This window comes from Apteryx rowi, unplaced genomic scaffold, assembly GCF_003343035.1.
Source record: "Apteryx rowi isolate R43461 unplaced genomic scaffold, aptRow1 scaffold_371, whole genome shotgun sequence".
Lineage (NCBI taxonomy): Eukaryota > Metazoa > Chordata > Aves > Apterygiformes > Apterygidae > Apteryx > Apteryx rowi.
The window spans coordinates 358,999-380,945 of record NW_020450208.1 but is presented as its reverse complement, the minus strand read 5'-3'; the positions used below and the strand labels follow the sequence as shown (position 1 = coordinate 380,945).

Genomic DNA, 21,947 nt, shown 5'->3' with positions numbered 1-21,947 from the left:
ATCCATATTGGCTGTTTTAGGTTGCTTCTAGCCAACTGTTGCATATGGCTGAGGAAGGACCAGATCTATATAGTGTACTAACTAGGCACGCCTCCCAAGGACAGCAACTTGTCATGCACCATTAATACACCTCAAATTTCAATAGATTATCTGTGATTTTTGGGAAGTATTTTAGAGAAACAATGAATCTGATGGTTAATTGTACTTCTTATGTCAAAGTGTGATTTGCCTTTCCAAACAGCATGTTTTGAAGCCTTTCCTCCCTCCCAGCACACACATACCCCCACTTCTGTCTCATATGTTTCTGTTTCAACACTGGGTTTGCCATAAAAGGTAGCATCAAATCATGACTTTTTTCTTATACTAACACCTGTCAAAAAATCACCACCCTTAACAAATAAAGAATAGTATCACAGTATGAAGGAAAGGGTGAATACAGGTAATGAAATATAATGAAAATGTTTTAATCCAATTACAAGTCTTGTGAGGCTGCCATCAAGGAGTGAAAAATAATCCAAAAAGTAAACTGGCTCACAAAATAAGCACGGCTGGCCAGGAGATTCTGCACTTCTAAGTGATTTGAAATAAAGCAGTCAAATGAAAACAAAACTTAAAATATAAAATAGGATGCAAAACTTGCTCAATCTGAGAGCCACTCAGGCTCTCAGATGAATTTGTCACAAAGCTGTCACAAAAGAAGAGAAGCTAACACAGCACCTGACAGCTAAGAAACTCCTTCCCAAGCCAGTGGCCCTGTGACTCCACTCTTTCTGCTCTCACTTCTGATGCAATCAGACTGCCCGGAGCAAAGAGGAGCTTACAGAACTGCTGGCTCTCTGAAGCACAAAGCACTTCAAAGTGAAGGGGTGAAATCCTGGCCACACTAGAGTCAATGGGAATTTTGCCACCAACTTCAATGAAGCTAGAATTTCACCCGGGGAGTTTAGCAAGCGTCACTTTTCTGCCAGCACACTTATCAGCAGAATAGTGTGCTGTGGCAAGCAGGGACAACACAAAGAGGGGGAGGGAGGGGAGAAACTACTGTGGACCAGACCTAGAGGGAAGTACAGGAAAAGTCCATCCAGGTTGAGAAGACAAATGGAGAGAACAGCTCAAAACTGTAAAGAAATATTGCCAACAAATGCAAGGAAAGAAAGAGGAGAAAACAGGAACACACAAAGACAGACAACAGCAAGATTCATAATTATCTCAGATTATTTCTAGATAGCCTTTCATGAAGTAGATTTCAAAAATGGGTCTAGGGGCTACTTCTAAGGGAGATGCAAAAGATAATTAAGGAAAGCAATCCTATCATCAACAAGAATAAATTCACGATAGGTTTTGCCCAGTCACAAAAAAATCCGTAAGAGCCAACAATCAAAAAATTATTGAAAAACCACCAGTAAACTCTCCAGTTGAAGTTCTAACAGACTGAGCAATGAATGGGAGTCTTCCCATGAAAACTCTTCTCCAGGACCTAGGTACATTGCCATCAGGGAGATTAGCAARGCATGTTTTTTCTCAGCACCAACCACTCACTAATGCATCAGAAGCACCTGTGCTGGCTAAGCACGTAAGCCCAAGAAATTCTGCCTCCCAAAGCTAATGCTTTCTTTGCAGCCTCTACAGAATCTGGAGTCCCATATTTGCCTGAAGATACAAAGATTCAGCATGAATATCTCCAAAGAACTGGATGGCATTCATGTGTTACTAACAGCTGATCCACCCTGGAAAGTTCAAAATGATTTACATCTCCCTTGATATGTTTTCCTCAAAGCACTAAGACAGAACTGTCAAGAAGCAAATTTCTGATTTGACAAGCATGTTAAGAAAGATCACCTATTGAGGCCCAGTAACAGCTATGAAATGAATGCACCTAACATAAATTTTCACTCTGCACAAATCAAGCTACAAATAAACCCCAGCGCCCAAAATACTAGAAGACAGACTCCAGAGCTATGTTGGATGTGTGTCAGACTAAGCCAAAAATTCACAGCTAAAAACTGGTGCTGGCAGTGGCTGTGTCAACAGCTGAACTCCCTGATCTCCAGGCCAGAAAACATGGGGGCGGGGGGTAGGTGCCAGCTAAAATGGAGCAAAAAGAAAAGAACATGTAGTTCAGAAGAAATGGATCCATTACCAAGATATGTATGTGCTTTGCATTAGACATATGTAACAAAATGCAAATCTAATTGCAGAAATACCTCAGAGGGTTTTCGATCTTCATGTCTGGAACACGAAGTCATCCGACGTCGAGATCTTGAATGCTGGGACCAAGCAGACAAACCTAGAACACAGAAATGATCATTGAAGACACTGCTGCCATCTATCAGCAAAGGTCTTTCTCTCCCAGCACACCCAAGTAGGCTAACTGACTTCAGTAAGACTATACGAGCAAGGCAAGACAGTCGAGCTTTTATGACAAACCTCAGAAAAGCTGTTTCAAGATGAACCAGAAAAGAAGAAAAAAAAAAAAGTTGCTCGGTCACTTCTGTGATCACTCTTCTGGTTTTGTTTTCTTTATAATTCTCTATTGATATATGTATTGGCTGGGCTATACTTACTACCTTTCCACCCACCATTTGGACAAAGCTACCTCATAACATTCTTCTCTCTGAGCAGCAATAATCCACTTTCTACAGATTAATAACTGGTCAGGAAGTCTGCTGATAGTCTGACACGTAATCTTTGAAGCTAACGTACCTAACGTCCTATCTCTGTGGGCTACCCATTTTCTACTAGCCCAAGCCTTTCCAAAATTTCAAAATGAAGCAAAATGCTATGCTCACCCAGAACAGCCCCTACAAGACCTGCTGTCTCTTCTCCGAAGGAAATCTCTCAGCTTGGTTATGCCATTTTTGGTCTATAGAATTATTCTTTCATTACATTCCAAACAAATTATATCTTTTTGCCTTGAAACCTTTTGACAGAGTCTCTGTCAGCTTTTAAAAATATTTTAACAGGAAGAAAGAAAAAAGGGAAAGAGGGAAACTACACTCCATTGACAAGGCAGTGCTTTGACACCAGTATGTAACCCACAGTTAAACCTGCTTATATTACACATGTGCAAATCAACTCAGCTTAATGCAGTAAGACTTGCATGTATGGCAGGCATTTTCCAATGCCAACTACATAGCAGTAACAAAAAAGAAAAAAAAGAGTCAACAAATAATCGTCGTGGGGTGGAGAGATGAGGACAATATGAGAGAGCAGCTAGAAACTGCATACTGAACTCTGGGCTTAACAGAGACCCTGCAGCTCTGGGCATTAATTGTGGACAAGTAAAACAAAAACAGTGCAAAGGCCTTCCCACACTGCTCTTTTTTTTTTTTGCTGCCTGTGCAAGCAGATGCTAAGAGCAAAAAGTATAAGGCTACAACTTGTTAGAGCAACATCTCCTCATATCACCCAGCAGAAACCTCTCGGAGGTCAGCAACTGTAACAGCACTGGCTGTTCAAAACCAGGCTGTTTGCAGGGGATGGGACAGTTCTCTATTAAAATCACAAAATTCATTTCAAAGTAAGTGACTGCATATGAATTTCATTTGAAAGATACCGCTGAGTAACCAGTCATTAGAAGAATTTATTATGTTGTAGCTATGAGTGTCTCCTCTCTTCAGTTAGTAATACATTGAGGGATATGCCCCATTAAAACCCCCTCTTTAACAGTGCAATGAACATTACACACAACATGCATAACGGTCCCAAGCTGGAACAAGGTATGCAGCAACCAGCTACAAATCTGATCTTCTGAGGTAAGAATACAGAAAAGATAATTTTAAAGAAATATTAGTGTTTTAACATGAAAGATGGGGGTGGTTTTTAAAGGTCAAAAAAAAAAAAAATAATGGACACTTTCCCTAAGCCACTTTATTTTAGAATTATAATTTTCTAAGGAGAAAAAAAAAAAAAAAAAGCACAGAAAGTGACTGACTGCAGTTTATTAACCTGTGTGAAAAGCCAGATCCCAAGACCAGCAAACTATTATCTCATTTAAATGCTCTCTTGATAACTAAAGAAAAACACAAGCAGCCCACAAATTCCTGCTTCTGAGGCACCTATCAACCTATGCCCAAACTCCAGGTAAGAAACACTTAAGAGGAGAATAAATTAAATCAATTGAAAAAGTGTCAGAGATACGCAACAAAAATTCCTGACAGGAAAAGCACAGCAGATTTTTCTTGTAATCTAGCAATTTATATATTATCATTTTAACATTCAGACAGGTGTGATTTTTTTTTTTTTTTTTTAAATCAACACACTCTCTAAGACATACACCACATAAATACCCACACAGATGAGTGCTCAGTTTTTTGGGGTTCTGACACTTTTTTCCATCTGCAAGACATTTAATATCTGACCAACTACCTGTTACAGCGATATTCAGCTCATTAGACACTGGCACTTCAGCCCCTTTGAAATTTCTCCTGCATTTGTGGATCTGGCTGCTCTGCGCACACACGCTGGGACTCAGGGAGGGGGCTGCAGACCAGGTGCGCGTACAGAAGGACGAGCCGTGTTAGCAAAGAGCTGTTTGGTTCTGAAGTTTCTGTGAGAGCAGAGCTGGTGACTTTGGAGGCTTTAACATAGCTGCTCTAAGTAATGTATGTGTCTGGCAAAATTAGAGCAGCAACAGTATGGTGTACTTCCGGATCTTTATCTGTGTGCTTTAATTCAGCTCTGGTGACAACTTATCACAAACAGAAGGATGACAGTAAGCAAGCATATGGGCTTTTTTTAGGGTGCACTTTCCCCCCAAAAGTAGGTATTAAAAGATGGATTTCCAGGTCTCTCTCATGCCATAGAGCTACAAATGTGCAGAGTAAAATAATCCTTACCATATCTTCCATCTCCATTTCTATACTTTGTTATCTGCAGATGCTACACGTCAACATAGTGTCTTAAATGCGTACTTCTGATTACAGACACAGTACAGGTACAGGGCTAGGCCACTGGATCAGTTAACCCTTTCATGCAATGTGAAGAGTAAAATCTTATCACTTCCTAAACTACAGAATCTACACATTCTACATTGCTTTTTTTTAAGGGCTATATGAAATCTCACTATATAATGTTTTCATATGGAAGGGACAACTCAAACACAGCCAGCCTTCTTCAGGATGAGTATTTTTTCCATGCCAAATAACTTCCTACAATGAAGGATGGAAGAAAGAGTTCCTTGCATAGTTCTGTAATAGCTATCTCCTTGCACATAAAGCTGGTGAATGGACAGTGAAAATGTTTTTAATAGGTTATTAAAGAGACTGTTGTATTTTTCTGAGCAATGTAACATGGCTGTACATAATACTATGAGAAAAAGGTGGAAGAATTTCTCATGGGACTGAGATTTTAGTACCCACTAAGATCTGTAACTGTAGCTAACAGGTGACCTTTGGCAAGGACTTCACTTCAGTATGGAAAACATTTACCCACTGAATAAACAAAGCCGAGCTATAAAGCACACGTTCACAGATTCAAATAACCACCACTTAAGACACAAAAGTGCAAGAAATTAAAGGAGCCAGCCAAATGATACTAGAATATCCAGCTCATAACGGCATTAAATTTAACTACCTATGTAATCTCAAAGAAGAACTTCAACTCTTTCACTAAATTCAATGGCAAAGTATCACTGCCTTCAACAGTGCCAAGACCAGGTCACTAAATTATCCCAAGTTTCTTTCTTTCATAAGCAATCCACCCACTCTGAGTATACCAATAGAAGTGCAGGAGGAAAATGAAGGATGTGATTTATCTTTAAAGCATCATTTCCACATTTTAGTACTAAATCCAGCAGAGGGATCTCACTGAAAGAAAGAAGTTCACAGGCAATTACAGCTCTTTCAGTGAAAAATGATCCGATTTTTATGTCTAAACACATGAAGTAAGAACCATTCATGGAATATATGGAAGAAGCAATATGCTGCAGTCAAAACAAACACAGGTTTCAAAACAGTCCTTCTGTGTTATAAAAACACATGAACCTGATAGAGTATTTTAGAAAGATTCCAGATTCTCTTCAGCAAAATTATCCCCTTTATTAAGTATCTGAAATGACTATGTTCACCAACAGTCTTCTGAAGAACAGCCTTAGTCCAACCCAGATGAGGATCACCAAGACTAGAAAAAACACTAATGATCAAGACAGAGTTAAACAGAGTTTTGGTAAAATAACAAAAAAAGAGAATAGAAGGCTGAATTACTGGGATTTTGAAGATATAAAACATTCATAAGATAACATTACACCTCATGGGGGAAATTAGTTCTGTGGAAGATCTATGAGATGTTAGAGAGCATATACTTGCAAAAAACCATGTGAGTAACAGCAAATATGAAAAATACAGAGCTCCAAAGCATGGAGTCCCCTCTCCCCCCCCCCCCAAAAAAAACCCCACATCCAAAACATACAACCCTATCATCATTAGAAATCAGATATAAAAGGTGTCTTATTAAGGGATTATCCTTTTACATGATCGTGCAAGGTAAGGATGAACATAGCTGGCATCATTGCTCCGGGAGACACATACCAGGACCGTCCTGATTCTTCTATTTAAGATCCTTTTGAATGTCCTAGGTGTTCATATGTCTCTGACAATTCTTTTCAACACCACACACAGAACACACGAAAAACACCTCACTGAGAGCAAAGGGAAAAGAATCAGATCCTTACTCCAGGTCTCAATTCTCCCTTCGCATTTACTCACTTAAAAACAAAAAGCAAAAAATCCCAAACAACTAACTAGGCATGATTCACAACAGCTTTGTAAGCTCTTGTCAAGAGAAGCAAAGCTCTAACACACTACTGGTGCTGGAAAGAAGACCTGTAAGTCCCGAGCAGGAAAACTTTGTTTTCCTAGGCTGTTATATATACGTTATACTGTAAATACTGGGTTTTTATAATGTCACTAGAAGGTGTATATAATATATACACCTCCTGATAATAAAAGGAAACAGTCAAGGAGCGTGAATTCTTTTTCCATATTTGTGAAAAACATACGCATCCCAAAAGGAAGAAACCTAATCAATTCTAACTGTATCAATTTGTTAAATGATCTGTCAAAAACATGTTTTGATTCAAAAAAAGACCATCAAAACAGAAAATTCCTTGGGACCAATAAAGCAATTCAAGCCCTCGGAGCACTCTATAGCAACAATCAATACACCACACAGCATGAGCAGAAAAGGCTCAGTTATTATGTATCATGCACAAGGCTGTTGTAAAGCCACCTGCAAGGCACCCAGCTGTGTCCCTGGAGAACAACCTGCTGCTACAGCCTCTTGAACACTTCAAAGCCTCAGATCACCGGGCACTGGAAGGCACTTCTCCCACTGTAAATACACTCCTGCTACACCATTACACCAGACAGCACAGCAGGGTAAAACATCTGACGTGGATGTATGCCTGGCTGCTGCTTCTGCTTAACACTGGCATTTCCACATGCCTATACTCTTCCTCAATTCATTCTGAGGCAAACCAGGTGCTGCTGCCAACACCTGTCAGAAAGATCTGCAGCCTGAGGAGAAAACATAAATGCTCCGAGTCTCCCTGGCCTACATCTCTTTGCAGTCAGGCTCATGTCACTAAGACATAACTCCACATGTCTAGACCCAAATTCCAGCACAAAGGAAACAGGGGGGAAAAAAAAAAAAGGAAAAAAAAAAGTACTCTGAAGGCAGTTTTCCATTATGTTAGGTATCAAAAGAGCTGTCTGTGCACAAATCTTCAGGCCTTATCACAGAGAAAGCAGCAAGTATGCAAACACAACCTACAACGTAGTTTCACGTATCCAAATTCCCCTTCTCATGTTTCTGTTGCTGGAAGATTTGCCCATCTATCTCTTCCTTACCTTCATGTAATAGTGTATTATTATGCAATAATCTCATTCAAGATCAAAACAGAAAAAGCAACTGCCTTTTATCTCGTCAACGTTGATGCTACTCAAAAATTAAAGTGTCATTTGACAACTACCCAATTCCACCTGCTGAACAACACATGGATGCATACAATCTCTGCAGCGCTTTACAACAACACTGCAGAGTCCCCCTGTATCTGACACGCATAATGAACAGTCTTTGCAGCCCCCTGCCACAGCAGTTCAATACAGGCTCCCTGCTGTCCTTGCTTTTGTCAGCAGCATAGATTTGAATTTCACAGAACGCATATATGACCAGGCACAGGCACACACCACTCTTCTATCAGAGAGGAATTTCTAGATCCCATCTTACTTTGCATCACAAGACACAAGTGTCACTCCAGCTCCCTAGCCCAATGCTTCCTATTATAGCTTTGCTCTAGCATAACAGTGTACTAAGTTTTATCGCAACCTGCAGTACAGATTATCAAAGTTCATTTGAGCATCTCCCAAGCTAGCATTCACAGGCCAACAACACATGAGGCTGTCAGGCCTTACAACTCAAGTGGAGTTAGTTACTCTCGATATTAGGAGTCTTGCAAAGAAAAATGTGCCTCTCCAAAAAGGTGATGATGATGTCATGTTTCTCCTCAGACACAATATCCTAGCAGCCCAGATGTGTCTTTCAAACTACTCTTTCAGCACGCTCAAAAGCATAACAGATGCTTCACCGAAAGCTCATTCCCCGCCCCAGTGAACCTAACCTTCAGGTAAGATCCAAGTTCTGACCATTTGTCATCGTTTCAAATCCCATAACCCTCTTTCAAAAGTGTAGCAGTGACTGCTAAATCTGCTGCTCTGGCCAAACTCTAGCATTATAATTACATTACATTCTGTTGTATAAAAGCCATCCTTCATCTTCCCAGTCACTTCAACTGAGAGGGGAAAAAAAAAAAAAGAAAGAAAAAAAAAGTTCTTCACTTGTTTTTCATAAAAGGCTACACAGGGTTACATGTACTGCTAAGYAGCAGCCACTGCTGGCCTGAAATGTGGCAGTAAGTCCCTGGTAAATGACGTACATACCTAGGTTTATGTACTCAGTAACCTTTCTTAAAGCACTTTTGAGATGCGTCTCAAACACTGGGAATCCACTGGGATGAAAAGCACTTTATAAATCTAGAGACCTATGTCATTCAGTCAAAGCAATGGATATTGCCAAAAGATGTTTACCTTTAAAACAACATTTGTTTAGCAACGGTAGAATAAAAGTCCATCTAAATTACAGAACTATACTCCATAATCCGTAAGTATTAAATCTTTCATTTCTCAGAAGCGATGGGAGACCTTGTAAAGCCTAGAAGTATTTTTCATCTGCAAGTGTCTTCAGCTCTTCTTTCGGATACTCTGGAAGGAAGAGTATGATAGATTGACAAACCCTCCAAGAATAAATGAAGAGGCACTGTGGGAGCAAGTAAGCGTGAAAAAATCATGCTCTGAATTCCTTGCTCATTGAAAACAGGGCTCAAACTGTCACTGACATCAAAGGGGGCCTGGACTTCACCCAAGCTCCCCACAACTGTCTGAGGTTCAGGCCTTGTCTCAAATGCCATCTTTCCAAGTGTCCGAGCAATTCTGTGCAAAAGGGACACACCAAAACTGTAAATGGAAACCACCACACAGCTTTATCTGTCAAGGAAACAGAGTGAAAGGTATATTCACCACAAACTATCTTTGCAGATTTGCAGACCAATGAAGCTAAAAAGTCAGGTGAAACACTGAACAGAAAAGATCTAATACTTAATACTTCAGATCTAATACTTAATTAGAGTAAGACCTGGAACCACAAAGAGGAGGAGTTTTGCAATGGAGAAGCAAGTTGAAACACAATGTAAGAAAAATGGCTCCAAAACTATCAAAGCCCTGGCCAGCCACTTAGATAACAAGGACATAATTGAGTTTGAGGTAAACTTTACTAATTTACTTAATGCAGGTTTTGAAGAAGATGTCACATACATCATAAGGCCTTTTATAAAGGGGCTGACTAATATTAATGGCTATTATAGTAGCTGTAATACATTATCTGGAGAGGTACAGAAACTAACAAGCTGCCAGATGACAAAAAAGGATTACTCTGAGGTGCCAATAATCTTACTCCCTTCCCCAAGCCTCTTCCAAYACCATCTCTCTGTCTTTAGCAGAAGTTCAAAATTCAGAACTATGCCCGTAGCCATTTTTCACTCAATTATATTTATGGATACAATGTTCAAAAGTGGCCTATAATTTCAGAAACTGAAATCTCTGAGAAAATACTCAGATATCTAGGAACTGACTGCAGTACTGCTGCACACAACTTTCACTGGCACCTCTTGCTCACTGCTTCAGATGAGCTATTTTGGAGTCATGTCTGATGATTTAGGGATCTGACTTAGATTTAGAAGTCTGATTTTATGGAGACACAGCTGAACAATCTGCAGCAGTTAGGTTGCAGGAGAGAAGGTAACATTTTGGGGGGCAAGAAGTTTGCAATTAGTTTTTGGAAAGAATCAAGTCAGAGGACTCGGTGTCTTCTGAGGGATCAGAAAAGTGAGAGTTCCCTCTTCAAGCTGCAAAGCTTTAACATACTTTAAATAATATATACCCACCCTCAGTAAAGTATCTTACAGAGGTCAATACAATTATGTACTGTAGGGCTGCAGCCCTGTTATTAAGCCTCCATCTATTTTCTGTTTGATGTATTTCACCCCTAAATGAAAACAATTCTCCCTGCTTTTATCTCACCAAAGGAGAGCATCTTTTTCTTTCTCTTAAGAACTACAGATAAGCTGATGTATTCAATTTTAGCGTCTGGTGTTTGTATCATCCTGTGACTACCAAGGAAACTAGTAAGTCATCTAACAAAAAACAATCTTCATATGTCAATATATTTTTGCAGATAAATCTCAGTATTAGTAGCATCATTATTATTACCTTATAAATGTTCAGGTTTCTAAGCTCAATAAAATAAAAAGCTTATTTCCTCATGACAAGGTATTTTGCAGGCAGCATTAGCGCACATAGTAGAGTCCACCCGCAAAAAACCATCATCGTTCAGGTTACTCCAACAATATATCCAGTGACATGATAAATCCAAGATGCCTGATCACACAGTCCTATTAAGGCACAGTATGAAAACTCAACTTCAGAACTGAAGTACCCAGCAGTTGGCAAGCCCAGTCCTCACCTTGCGAGATGAGGGAGAGCAGTGTCGCGCTCTCCGCCGAAGGACTACAGAGTTCAGCGTGACGGGAATGCAAGCAGCACACTGGAGGGTCAGGAGGTGGGACTGACTGAAGGGAAGCAGATGTTTGGCAATAGGATTTCAACTAAGTGTTGATTAAAATTTCAACTTTTCAATTAGAAGGCGGCTGTTTGAAGTGCTCAAAATAGTCTATTTAATTGTCTTCTGCCTGTGGGAATCTCTGAGAGGGAAAAATAGCTACTGAAAAAACTTAAAAGCTTCAACAAGGAGGCCAGAAATTCACAGAAATCTTTACCTTTGTTTTTGTTTTTGTTTTTTTTAGGCAACAGAATTTGGTTACCCTGTGTAACACTAGTATCAGTGCAGCGAATCAGAGACACTATTGACAGAATAATTACGGATCTCTATACAGAAATTAGCAGAGTCAGAGTAACCAGTAATTTCAAAGACAAGAGAAGATTAAACGAAGATGAAACCTATACGGGGAGAGCCTTTAAGTTCAAACATAGTTATAAAGAACTACTGGTATACTGGGGAAAAAAATCTAACGCAAGAGGAGTGGAGGGAAAGGGCATGAATGTCAGACACTGTTCTCATGGAAGTGTGAATGACAAAAAGCCTTGGAGATGCTGACTCTATAGTAAACGTTATCACACCTTCTGATTATTAACCCTTGCTCTTTTTGAACATTTGTGTAGTAATATAATGAATATACAGGGACCTGTATCTGAGTTTGCCCAGTAATTTCATAGTAAAAGGGAAAAAGGGGAATTAAGCCAAGGGGGAAAAAAGTGTAATGAAAGGGAAGTAATGTATATTGCAAATAATACTTGAAAATACTCTTAAAATTTCATTGGGTTTTGCTATGTAATTTATTCAACAAACAGTTATTCAGATTTGTTAATCAACTTGTTGTAAACTTAATGGTTACTAATAAGTATATAATTATTTGCTTGCTTTAAATTATAGAGATCAAAAAAACACCAAGGTTTTCTTTCTAGTTCATTTTCTTAGATCTTGATCTATGGAACAGATAAAAACACCATTTCTGAAAGTAGTAGTTGAGTTGTGTAGCTGAAATCAACAGCTCTTCTCTAGACAGTTATATATCAAATTATATTACAAACAAATATTACAACCAGCAACAGATCAGTCAACTATATATATTTTGGAAGTTCAATTCCAAAATTATCTGCTTCCTATTTTATTTGGTAAAGTTTCTAACACAAGGCACATGAAGGGACCAAAGAGTAAAAAACAGATATAAGAGTGAAAGACCATTATCAAAATGAAATGCTATTATATAAAGCTAGGAAAGAGGGAGTGAGAAAACGGTGAAGTAAAATTTAAATGAAAGACATTACATTTGCTGCTACTTGCATATTTTACACTTGTAGATGTGTAGATGTAAAGATGTGTAAACACATCTTTATTTCTTTTGAGGAAGAAATAAAGTATAGTGCACTTGACCTTTGGGGAAATACACCAATTTCAATTTTTATAACCTCAAATAAGTAGTCTAACCCAGAAAAACAGGTTACGTTTGGTTTTTTTTCTTCCAAAATCTCCTAACTGCAGGTATTTCTCCAACCACAAGCCAAATCCCATGCATCTTTAATAGCTTTTACACAATCCTTACTTGGACAAACTCCTAATCAACTTGCTAGTTCTCACCTCCTCCAATCCTTTTACCACACTTGCATTTCAGCAACAGTCTGCCTAAGGAAGGTTTGAAGCGTAGATTCGGCAGTACGAGCTACTTGAGCAGACTCCTGTACAACACGGATGCGCTTTGGAGTGACAGGTGAAGCAGTTCACAAGCGAAGCCCTTCACAGGGCCACAACACAGCACAGGAGCTACATACTCAGAGTTAAGCCTTCAAAAGCACCTGAAAAATCTCCCCAATCATTTTCAATTACATTCCAGACTGAAGTATCAAAAAACAAAAACAAAAAAAAACCCCAACCCTTACAGATTTGGCCCAATATCATTTTAAACTTATTGAACAACTTTTATCCCAGCAGATGTGCATGCATATAGATCAGATTAAAAACAAGATAATGTCTCTGACAACTGGCCAAGTTGCACTGTTGTCATGTACAATCAACTTGCTTGTTTGTGCAAACGAAACACCTTGGCACATTTCCCACGCTGCCATTTTTTTTTCTTTTTCACATGAAAGACTATCAATTCCCTGGAATTCAAACACAAGAGGTACATTCCACATAGCTCAGTGTTAGTTACGTCAGAACAGAATGAGACAGTTCAAGAAGAGAAATAAATTTCTATTCAAATTCCTTAATCACTGCAAATTGTTGAATGTTATTCCTCAACTAAGATAATCGTCAAACAAAAGTAAAGAACAACTGTTAAGTACTGTCAATCTTGTAAATGAAGTTTAAAACAATATACCTTTCCATTGCACAAGAGAGTATGAGAACACTGAAGCAAATTTAAAATCCTAATGCAAACTTCTATTAAATATTGAGCTGTGGACAATGTTAGCACATGCCTCCACATGGATTGGGTCCCTGCAATGACAAATGATATTGCTTAAAACTGGAGATTTAAAAAAGGAAAAAGAGACTTTTTTCTTGTTTTATCATATTAACTAGCACTGTTCAGTCAACAGTAAACCTTGGAAGATCCTGAATCTACCAGCCACCTGCATTCCCAACAAGTGAGTTCAAAACTGGTTCCTTACAACACAAATTTACACCAGTCCAAYCACTATGAAAAATGCCTGTCATGTAAAATGTTGCATTAAAACGTGTTTCAAACTCATAACCCAGTGCACTCTACAACAAAGGAGCACTTACTGCCATTGTCGTCAGAGTCCTCACTGCTGCTAGGAAGCTGACGTCGTTTCATGATCTCCACGGGAAACAGCAGGCAGCCTGCAAAGCAATGAGACAGCACTTAACCCACMATAATAATACGCAGTCATCAAGTTGTGCTTCTGATGGCATTCGAGGATTTACAGCACACAAAGGAAAACAAACAACTTTAAACAGCATTTGAAAGACGAACAGCAAATATCTCAGCAATGCTTAATTAGGCAGTCATCATATGAGCAGGTGTAAACCGTATTGGAGGGTATCATGACAACCCCACTACCGCTTTCACCCCAGAACAACAGCATATTTTGCTCTCCGAGGTCTTAAAAGACTAAATATCTGCAGTAAATGTGCTTAACTTTCCCTGCCCACTCTGACACTAGACTTGCAATACAAAAACATTTTTAGTGCCTCTGTAAATATTTACTTTGGCTAATATGTTCTTGGAACAATTTTATTCCTGTGCAAAGTGCCAGATTATGAAATCAAAGATAAAAGTCTTCCACTTACTGGGGAGGGGAGAACAGCAGTAGCCAGGCAAGCTTTCCCAGATAAACTAAACATGCAGCATCTATGCTCTGGAAAGCACCACCTCTAAAAGCAAGCGAGTCATTTCTTCCTACAAGCACATTTCTACCGCCCTGCCTAAAACAAACTCTTCTGAAGGAATCAGACCAACAACCGACTACACAGAAGCTCCTCCAAGCTGCCAAAGTTGATGACTTCTGGCAATACAGAGTTCAACTGCGCAAGAACCAGTGATGTAAAGGTGAAAAGTTCCATGTCTTTTTATCAGCTATTCACAGGGTGTTGGCATATTCACATGTATTCTCTGTGGAATGAAACTAAATTCAGAAAGTTTAAGGAAGTTGTAAATAGCTAGAGTGCATCTACACGTAAAAAGCCATTAAAAAGCAGAAGTTAAAAAGCAGAAAGAACATGACAAGACAAGTGCAGAAAGGCATGTCCACCGTAAGTTAAGCTGACAAGGACTCCAGATCGCACATCAAATCCCCTGAGTCTTTGCTTGCCATGTTATCAACTGTGATGACAACCCGGGCTGGGCGTTCTGTTAGCAGCAAAACCCTCATACGTGCCTGCGGGATGCAGATTTGGAAATCAAATGCCAAATTACTTTTGCTTCTAGGTTGGTGCAGAAAATCTAACCTCTTCATTTTCATGTGAATTGGGATTTCCTAGAAACCTTTCAGCAAAACTATTTTCATTGACCCCTTCAGTTCACAGTTAACCACTTCAACTTTGTTCAGTGAGAACATGACCCAACTGTAGTAAACCTGATGGTAGTGTTTTCAACTTTAGAAGACTAATTTCCAAGGTGAGGAGGAGAAGAAAAGCTCAACCAAAGACTGCCACTATTCCCTATAAAAGCACAACAATATCTGCTCTTAAGAAAATGATTCATATAAAAAGGAATAAGCATGTTTTTGTTTGAAGGATTTCATTTTATCATCACTAGCAGATCACAAGCAACTGAAACTAAGACTTATTTTATGCTTCCAGTGAACTCCATATAGCCATAAGAACCTGTGCATTGAAAGATTTCCTCCTTTTTAATCTTATACATGCAAATTGCAGGGGGGGGGGCAGCAGCCACGGGCTCTCACAGAAACTGACTTTACAGACTGGGATTGAACATGGCTGTTTTTGAAACACCTAAGAGWTTTGAGTTGCAAACGTTTGCTCACTAAAGGTAAAAGAAACTGAATGGTTCACTTCACCATGACCTTTCATAAAGTGAAAGCTCAAAAACAATTTCTGATGCCAGAGAATAAAGAATTATCAGTGAAAACCTCCTTAGAGGGCTAAAAAAACTGTTTCCAAAAGAACAGCTTTGAGGTAAACCAGAACTCTGCGGGTACAATAAACAGAAATGCCACCATTAAATAAAAATATACACCAAGCTCAACCCTCAAAAGCTGAATTCAGATTTGGTATAAATGCAGTCTTTTCAGAGCCAAGTTTTGATACAGTCACTTGTTGAAAAACAACACTCGGATCCAAAACAGGGTTACGACAGGAACTGAAAAACAGACCAGTGCTACAAGGCCTAAACCAGGGGGATAAATACTTGTTCCTGAAGGTACTTTTTCTAGTTGTTCACAAACTTTTCCTGTAACTGAAGGAAATATGAACACTATAGACATAAAAGAGCATACTTACTTAAATGGAAATATCTCCCATGAACAAAGTAAAGGGGATATGGAGGAAAATAAAAACAAAGTTATCTCAGAAATTTAACTTGTACACTCCTGGTCATACTCCTCAATTCTTGACTCATCTCCACAAAGTCTGAAAAGTACTATGCGCCCAGAAGCAAAGTAAGACAACACAGATACACTGTGATCCACTAATCTCCATGAGCTCGAGAYGAACAAGGAACTTAATTCAAAATTCTGCCCCTCCACATCTTTCGGAAGATTGTATTTTAAATTCATCTTCTCCTAGCCATACTTCTGTAAATTCATGAAACAAGGAAAATCCAGGAGCTTCTTTCCTATCATGTCTTTAAAAAACAAAACAAAACAAAACACACTTCTTGTTTGTCGTTTTTAAAAGGAGAGGACAGTATTCACACCTCCCAATTCAAGCACTCAAGTTTAGTTAGTTAGCCTCCACCAATTCTCTAGGAAGTCAGAGAAGACAAAACGGAAACCAGTTCCCTGGAGTACCGAAGATTAGATAAGGTAGTTAATGTACTTTTCCACCCTAGTTAAGTTTCTGAAGCTGGCCACATCATTGAAAATCCTGGGCCCTCAAGAGTAATGTTAAAAGAAATACCCAATTTGATGAAGTTTATGCAAAATTCTTTTACAGATGCATGTGAAAGAACAGTTGAAGTCCATAGATCTCATTTTCCCATCTTTGAACCTAATCTGAGTTTACAGGGAGCTTAACCACAGATGGAAAAGCAGCATTTGCCTGCTCAGACCAAGTCCCAAACCTTGTAAGATTAACCCCCCAAAAGTTTTATCATTAGAAGTGATAAAACAGCATGTTTCAGCTTCTAAAATGATTTTAAACTGTTCCTACCAGATGTTCATGTCCATGGTTTAAAACACATTTTACAGATAACACTAGAAGAGCTGGTGACAATTATAACCACAGTGACTGAAATGCAGCTGCTCTTAAGGGCATCAGTGCCTCTGATTTTTGTAGCATGCTGTCAAAGACTATCAGTTTCTATTAACTACCTTAAGTCACAAAAGAACTGTATTAAAAATAAATGCAAGGTATTGATAGTGATGGTTAGGTGCAGCTTAAAGGTGCCTTTTTTCCCCCCCTTTCCCTGTTCAACCATGTACATACATATTCTGCCTGTGAATTCAAGCAGCTTTTAAATCTTGAAGAGAGAACAAGCTATAGTAACTCGTTCCTGCTTGCAACATGTTTAACTAAGTAAGGATGTATCTCTACTGAAAAAAGGCAGAATGAGAAAGCTATCAAACTTTTCTTCTCAATGCTGTTGCTTATCTCATTCTCTTTCCTAATCTGGGATTCAAGTGCCTGCAACATTCAATTTCTTTAAAATTCTCAGTCTTAACATTCACAAAAATTTTGGTATTTTTCACTTGCCTTTATTTTGACATACACTTAATATACTCAGGTGCCTACCTGAGTATACTCATCTGATTCACCTCTGATCTCATTAAAATGTATTCTGAAATAGAACAAAGTCTGTCAATTTTCCTAGCTCAGAAGCAAAGGCAGTATCAAGACTGACTATACCACAATCAGTTTAATGGTACAAATTGGCTAAGATCATTATGCATGTAAGCAAAGCAAATTCACATGTAAGCACAGTTATATAAAAAGGGTGAAGTGTTTAAGCTAACTTTTAAGATCCATTCCAAGAAAAAGTAAGAGCTATGCAACTCAGCCTGCAACACTTACAGGACAGGAAGAGACCACCCAGGTCACCGAGACCAGCTCCTCACAATCGCATGTAACCACATTACTGCTGTTTAGTCCACAAAGGTCCACAAAACATTCACTGCACCCACACATGCCACACTTCCCAACCCCCTTAACAAACTGAAAACTTCTCTGAGGCAACCAGCCAACCAACCAGCATCCCCGAACATTTTCTAGCACAAACAGCATCTATTGCTGTTTTTCCCCAAACGGTTACACCAACTCCAAATGGGCATTTGCCCATATACTGTTCAACCGCAGAATAAGCCCAACACTAGAAAAGCTACGAGGTCCATTGGCTCCAGTGTACCAAAGACTGCTGGTCGGCCATGTCAAATGTTCCCCCGAGGTTTCAGTTACACATATAAATTCCTAATAACCCAGCAGTTGCAGTGGTATAAGCAACAGTACCTCACAAAAGTTGCTTACCATAAATACTCAGAGAGTTGCTACCAAGTGGCTCCAAGTAACACAGAAGCCCTCGGAATAAGCCCTCGGGTGAGAATTTTCGCTCTGATTCCACCTCTGCCTCCAACTGCAACACAACGAGGGAGCACTTCTGGCGTCACGTGCCGGAGCATGCGCCCAGGGCCGCAGGGCAGAGCTTTGCTCCGTGTGAGAGCCCAAGTTCGATCCCGTGAGAACCTTCCTAACTTTTGTACCAAGCTTCAGCCCTGTTTCCTTGAGAAGAGATTTTTTTTCTTCATGTTAAAAGCATCCGTTAGGAAATTAGGCAGACCAATCAACACACAGCATGCTGATAGTTATTTCTACTGAGGACTGTAATATTTATTGGGGAGGAAAAAAAAAAGTGGACTGAGGCAAATGCCAGCCTTTAATCAAACACAGCTTTATAGAACAGCCATGACTCTGCTGGCAGCACAACCTCATTTCCAAGGGTGGACAAAGCATCTAGGAGTACTCCACATAATCACATCACAGCAATAAATCGTACAGATGGGACAGAGACCATGACTTTTTAGCCATCAAGCACAGCAAATGAGCTAGCTATACCAGGGCAGCGCTGGCAAGGCTGGCAGAGATCGCAAAGGGCGCACCAAGTGCTGCTGCTCTGCTGCACTGCCCCAGCGGCTGAAGGCATTACGCTTTACAGAGACAGCATGTCACCAGCAGCTCTTCTGTCTTCCTTTTTCACCACGCTAGCTCCAAAAGTTAAGCTCTGGTCTTTATTCACTGGTTAAGTACACACTTTGAACATACAAACTTAACTATGGACTTGTATTTTACAACTGCTAAGTATTATTCGGATCATTTTTAAGAACAAAACTACAATGCCTAAAACGTTTCTTATGCCTACTGTATTTTGGAGAGAGCAGTAAGCCCTTTTAAAAATATATTTGTAAAATGCTGCACAAATAAAATTACTAGATGATAATTCAGAATCAACGTCAGACTCCAAAATAGTATCTGGACTTGCATATCATATCCTTGCAGAAGTCAGCAACGAATATATAACTCTACATAAAAACTAGATATAGTTAGGAATATAGATGTTTCTGCCTACTTTCCAGTATTGCTGGTAGATGCGTTGCAACGGGTTAGAATCAGCAATGTGACAGAGTACAGCAAATCCACTATTCTTACCAATATGTATTATCATGCTTCTCATTTTCAAGCTCTGCAAGAGATTAATTTAAAAGAACCAACAAGCAACAAAAATTACATCAGCCATCAATGCCAAAATCTTTCCTTTTACTTTATTTTTCCTCCCATACTGAAGTCCTAAGAGTTGCCCAGATACGAACAAACAAAATCTGAACCCTTCTTCCTAGCTTCCTCAGAACAGAACTCCAGACATTAGCCCATAAAAAATGGCATGGGCCTTTGCACACATATATACTCATGTGCAATATAAAGGACATTATAAAGCATTTTTATGCTACCACTACAAAGTAAAGAACATGGTATACTTTTTTTTGCTAAATTTGACCTCAAGTAGATAGATGGCCAAAGAGAAAGATGCAAAGTGTGTCAAAGTCTTTGTTACGGTAATAGCTAAACAGAAACAGATTTTTTTTTAATAATTATATTAGAAAAACATACATCCTCAGGTCAAAGATTTTATATAGCACAATTCTTACTAGCTTATTTGTAAGGACTGTATAAACCTCTGGGTAAAAAGGGTTTATAACTCAAACTCTGACAGACAATTAACTGTACCAGTGTTAATGGGTGTCACTATAATAAACTGCAACGAACAGTTGCAGAGACAGAATGGGAAGAAAGCAGAATTATGACAGATGTAAACCCTGAAGACAAACTGAAAAACTGACTTTTCCTGAAAGTAACCCACTAACTGCAATGAAACTGAGACCTAATTATTTCCAGTACACAAGAGATCACTTCAAAACACTTTCTGTACAAATGGAAGCAAAGTATAACATAATCAACTGGATGGTAGATGAAGACATTTGGTTTCTACTACTATACTCTTTTAAGTAGCTTGGTTATGACACCACTTCACTCTTCACTCTTCACAATCRACACCTGAGATGGCAAGAAAACATTATGATTTCTTCTTCTATGCCCATAGGAAAAAGCAGAATTACCTCAAAAGTAAGTTATACTGTTAAAACCCACCTAGAAGCTTCTACTTTTCCCTTTATCACCTATTAAAGTTTTGATTGCCACATTTTTAGTCACCAGAAGAGAAGAAGAGTTCATATCTTAATTTTAAATGAAATACAATTCTGTGGGACAGGCCACAGCACAAAAAGCCACAGACCTTAAATGTGGAGAAAAAGTCCTCAAAGTCTCCTGAAACAAAACAAAGTATGTTCCAAGGGCAAGAGCGTTCTCCGCAAGGGCTGCTCCCATTGACTTCAGCACACCTATTCACAATTTGCCAAGGAAAAGCAGGCACGCAAGTTGAGCATATCAGCCCAGCGCTCTCAGGGAGGCTCCCTCCTCAGGCACCCCTTTCACACCTGTGCAAGATGAGCTCCCTTATGACCGAGGCAGCGACAGCAATTTATTCCCAGACTGTGCTGGTGCGACTGCCTAAAGCACTGAGCAATGATAAATTGGGCTCTACAAATTAATTTAACCACCCCTGCTCCTGTTACAGTTGATCTCTCACATCTAGAAAAAGCTGTCAGCGTGGTCAACTCCAGCAGAAAACAGGAGCATGAAGAAGCAGCACTAACCACATGGAGAAAACATTTGAGCAAATACTCAAAGTTTTTTACTATATTTTGTGAACTGGGAATGAAACCAGAGAAGCTGGAAGGGGAATCTGCAGCTGTGAGGGGAAAGGGTTTCTTATATTATTATTATTTTATTTTAAACATATGTATTAAACATAACTCAAAAGCAGGGAGTGAGTGGTATCTGCAGCCAGAGGGAAAAGCCTGCCACTAAAACGTACAACCCTTGCTGTTTCAACAATATCCCACTGAGTGTGAGAAACCTCTAGAAATAGAATCATAACAAGCATATTTTGGCATAACTTTTATGAAGGTTTTTGGTTTGCAAGTGTGGGCAGCTTCTGACTTATTTAAAAGACAGTGTCTGCTTAAAAAGGAAATTATTTCAAATCACAGTTAAACCTTTCTCTGGAAAAAAAAAGGGGGGGGACTGGCATAAAAGCATCCTCCTGCATTGAAATTAAAATGTCAACTAAAATGTGTTGTTAAATGGTGTCATAATTTCTAATACTGTCTAACAGCTATCCAAAGGGAAGAAATCTATTTTTAACGCTTGTGTGCGGCATCACAAACGCCTGCATATCAGGCATGACAAGTTCTTACTGGACGACTGACAGGTCTCGAGACCCCGCAGACTTCACCTACGGGCGATCARATAAACTTTATTAGAACAAAACTGTCACCTGAAGGAAAAGAGCGAGCCCCAGGGAGGAGGAGCGGGCCAGAGGCAGGCACTCCCCCTGGAAGCGTGGCTTTCTGGAGTCACCTCACCGGTGAGCAGCGCTGYGGCGAGCGACCGCCGCCCCGGCTGTCAAGGGCCGCCGCGACGGGCTGCCCTTGCGGCGGGCAGGCGCCCTCGCCGCAGGCGTGAATTCAAAAGCGGCGCCTCCCGCCCCCACTCGGCCCCGCTCCGCTCCC

At 39.6% G+C, this 21,947-nt stretch overlaps 1 protein-coding gene across 6 annotated transcripts in view; it reads right to left on the bottom strand.

Annotated features, from left to right (window-relative positions):
- Positions 1–21,947, bottom strand: part of JADE1 (jade family PHD finger 1) — a 48,769-nt gene that overhangs the window by 23,758 nt on the left and 3,064 nt on the right. For 5 of the 6 annotated variants that reach the window (XM_026073619.1, XM_026073615.1, XM_026073618.1 and 2 more), the window contains exons 2-3: positions 13,912–13,989; positions 2,205–2,287 (exon numbers count right to left, since the gene is read on the bottom strand). In XM_026073619.1, the coding sequence (XP_025929404.1) occupies positions 2,205–2,287; positions 13,912–13,963 (135 nt within the window). In that variant the 5' untranslated portion in view covers positions 13,964–13,989. Of the gene's footprint in view, positions 1–2,204; positions 2,288–13,504; positions 13,624–13,911; positions 13,990–21,947 lie in introns of those variants that run through there. The other variant, XM_026073620.1, reaches the window with a different exon arrangement.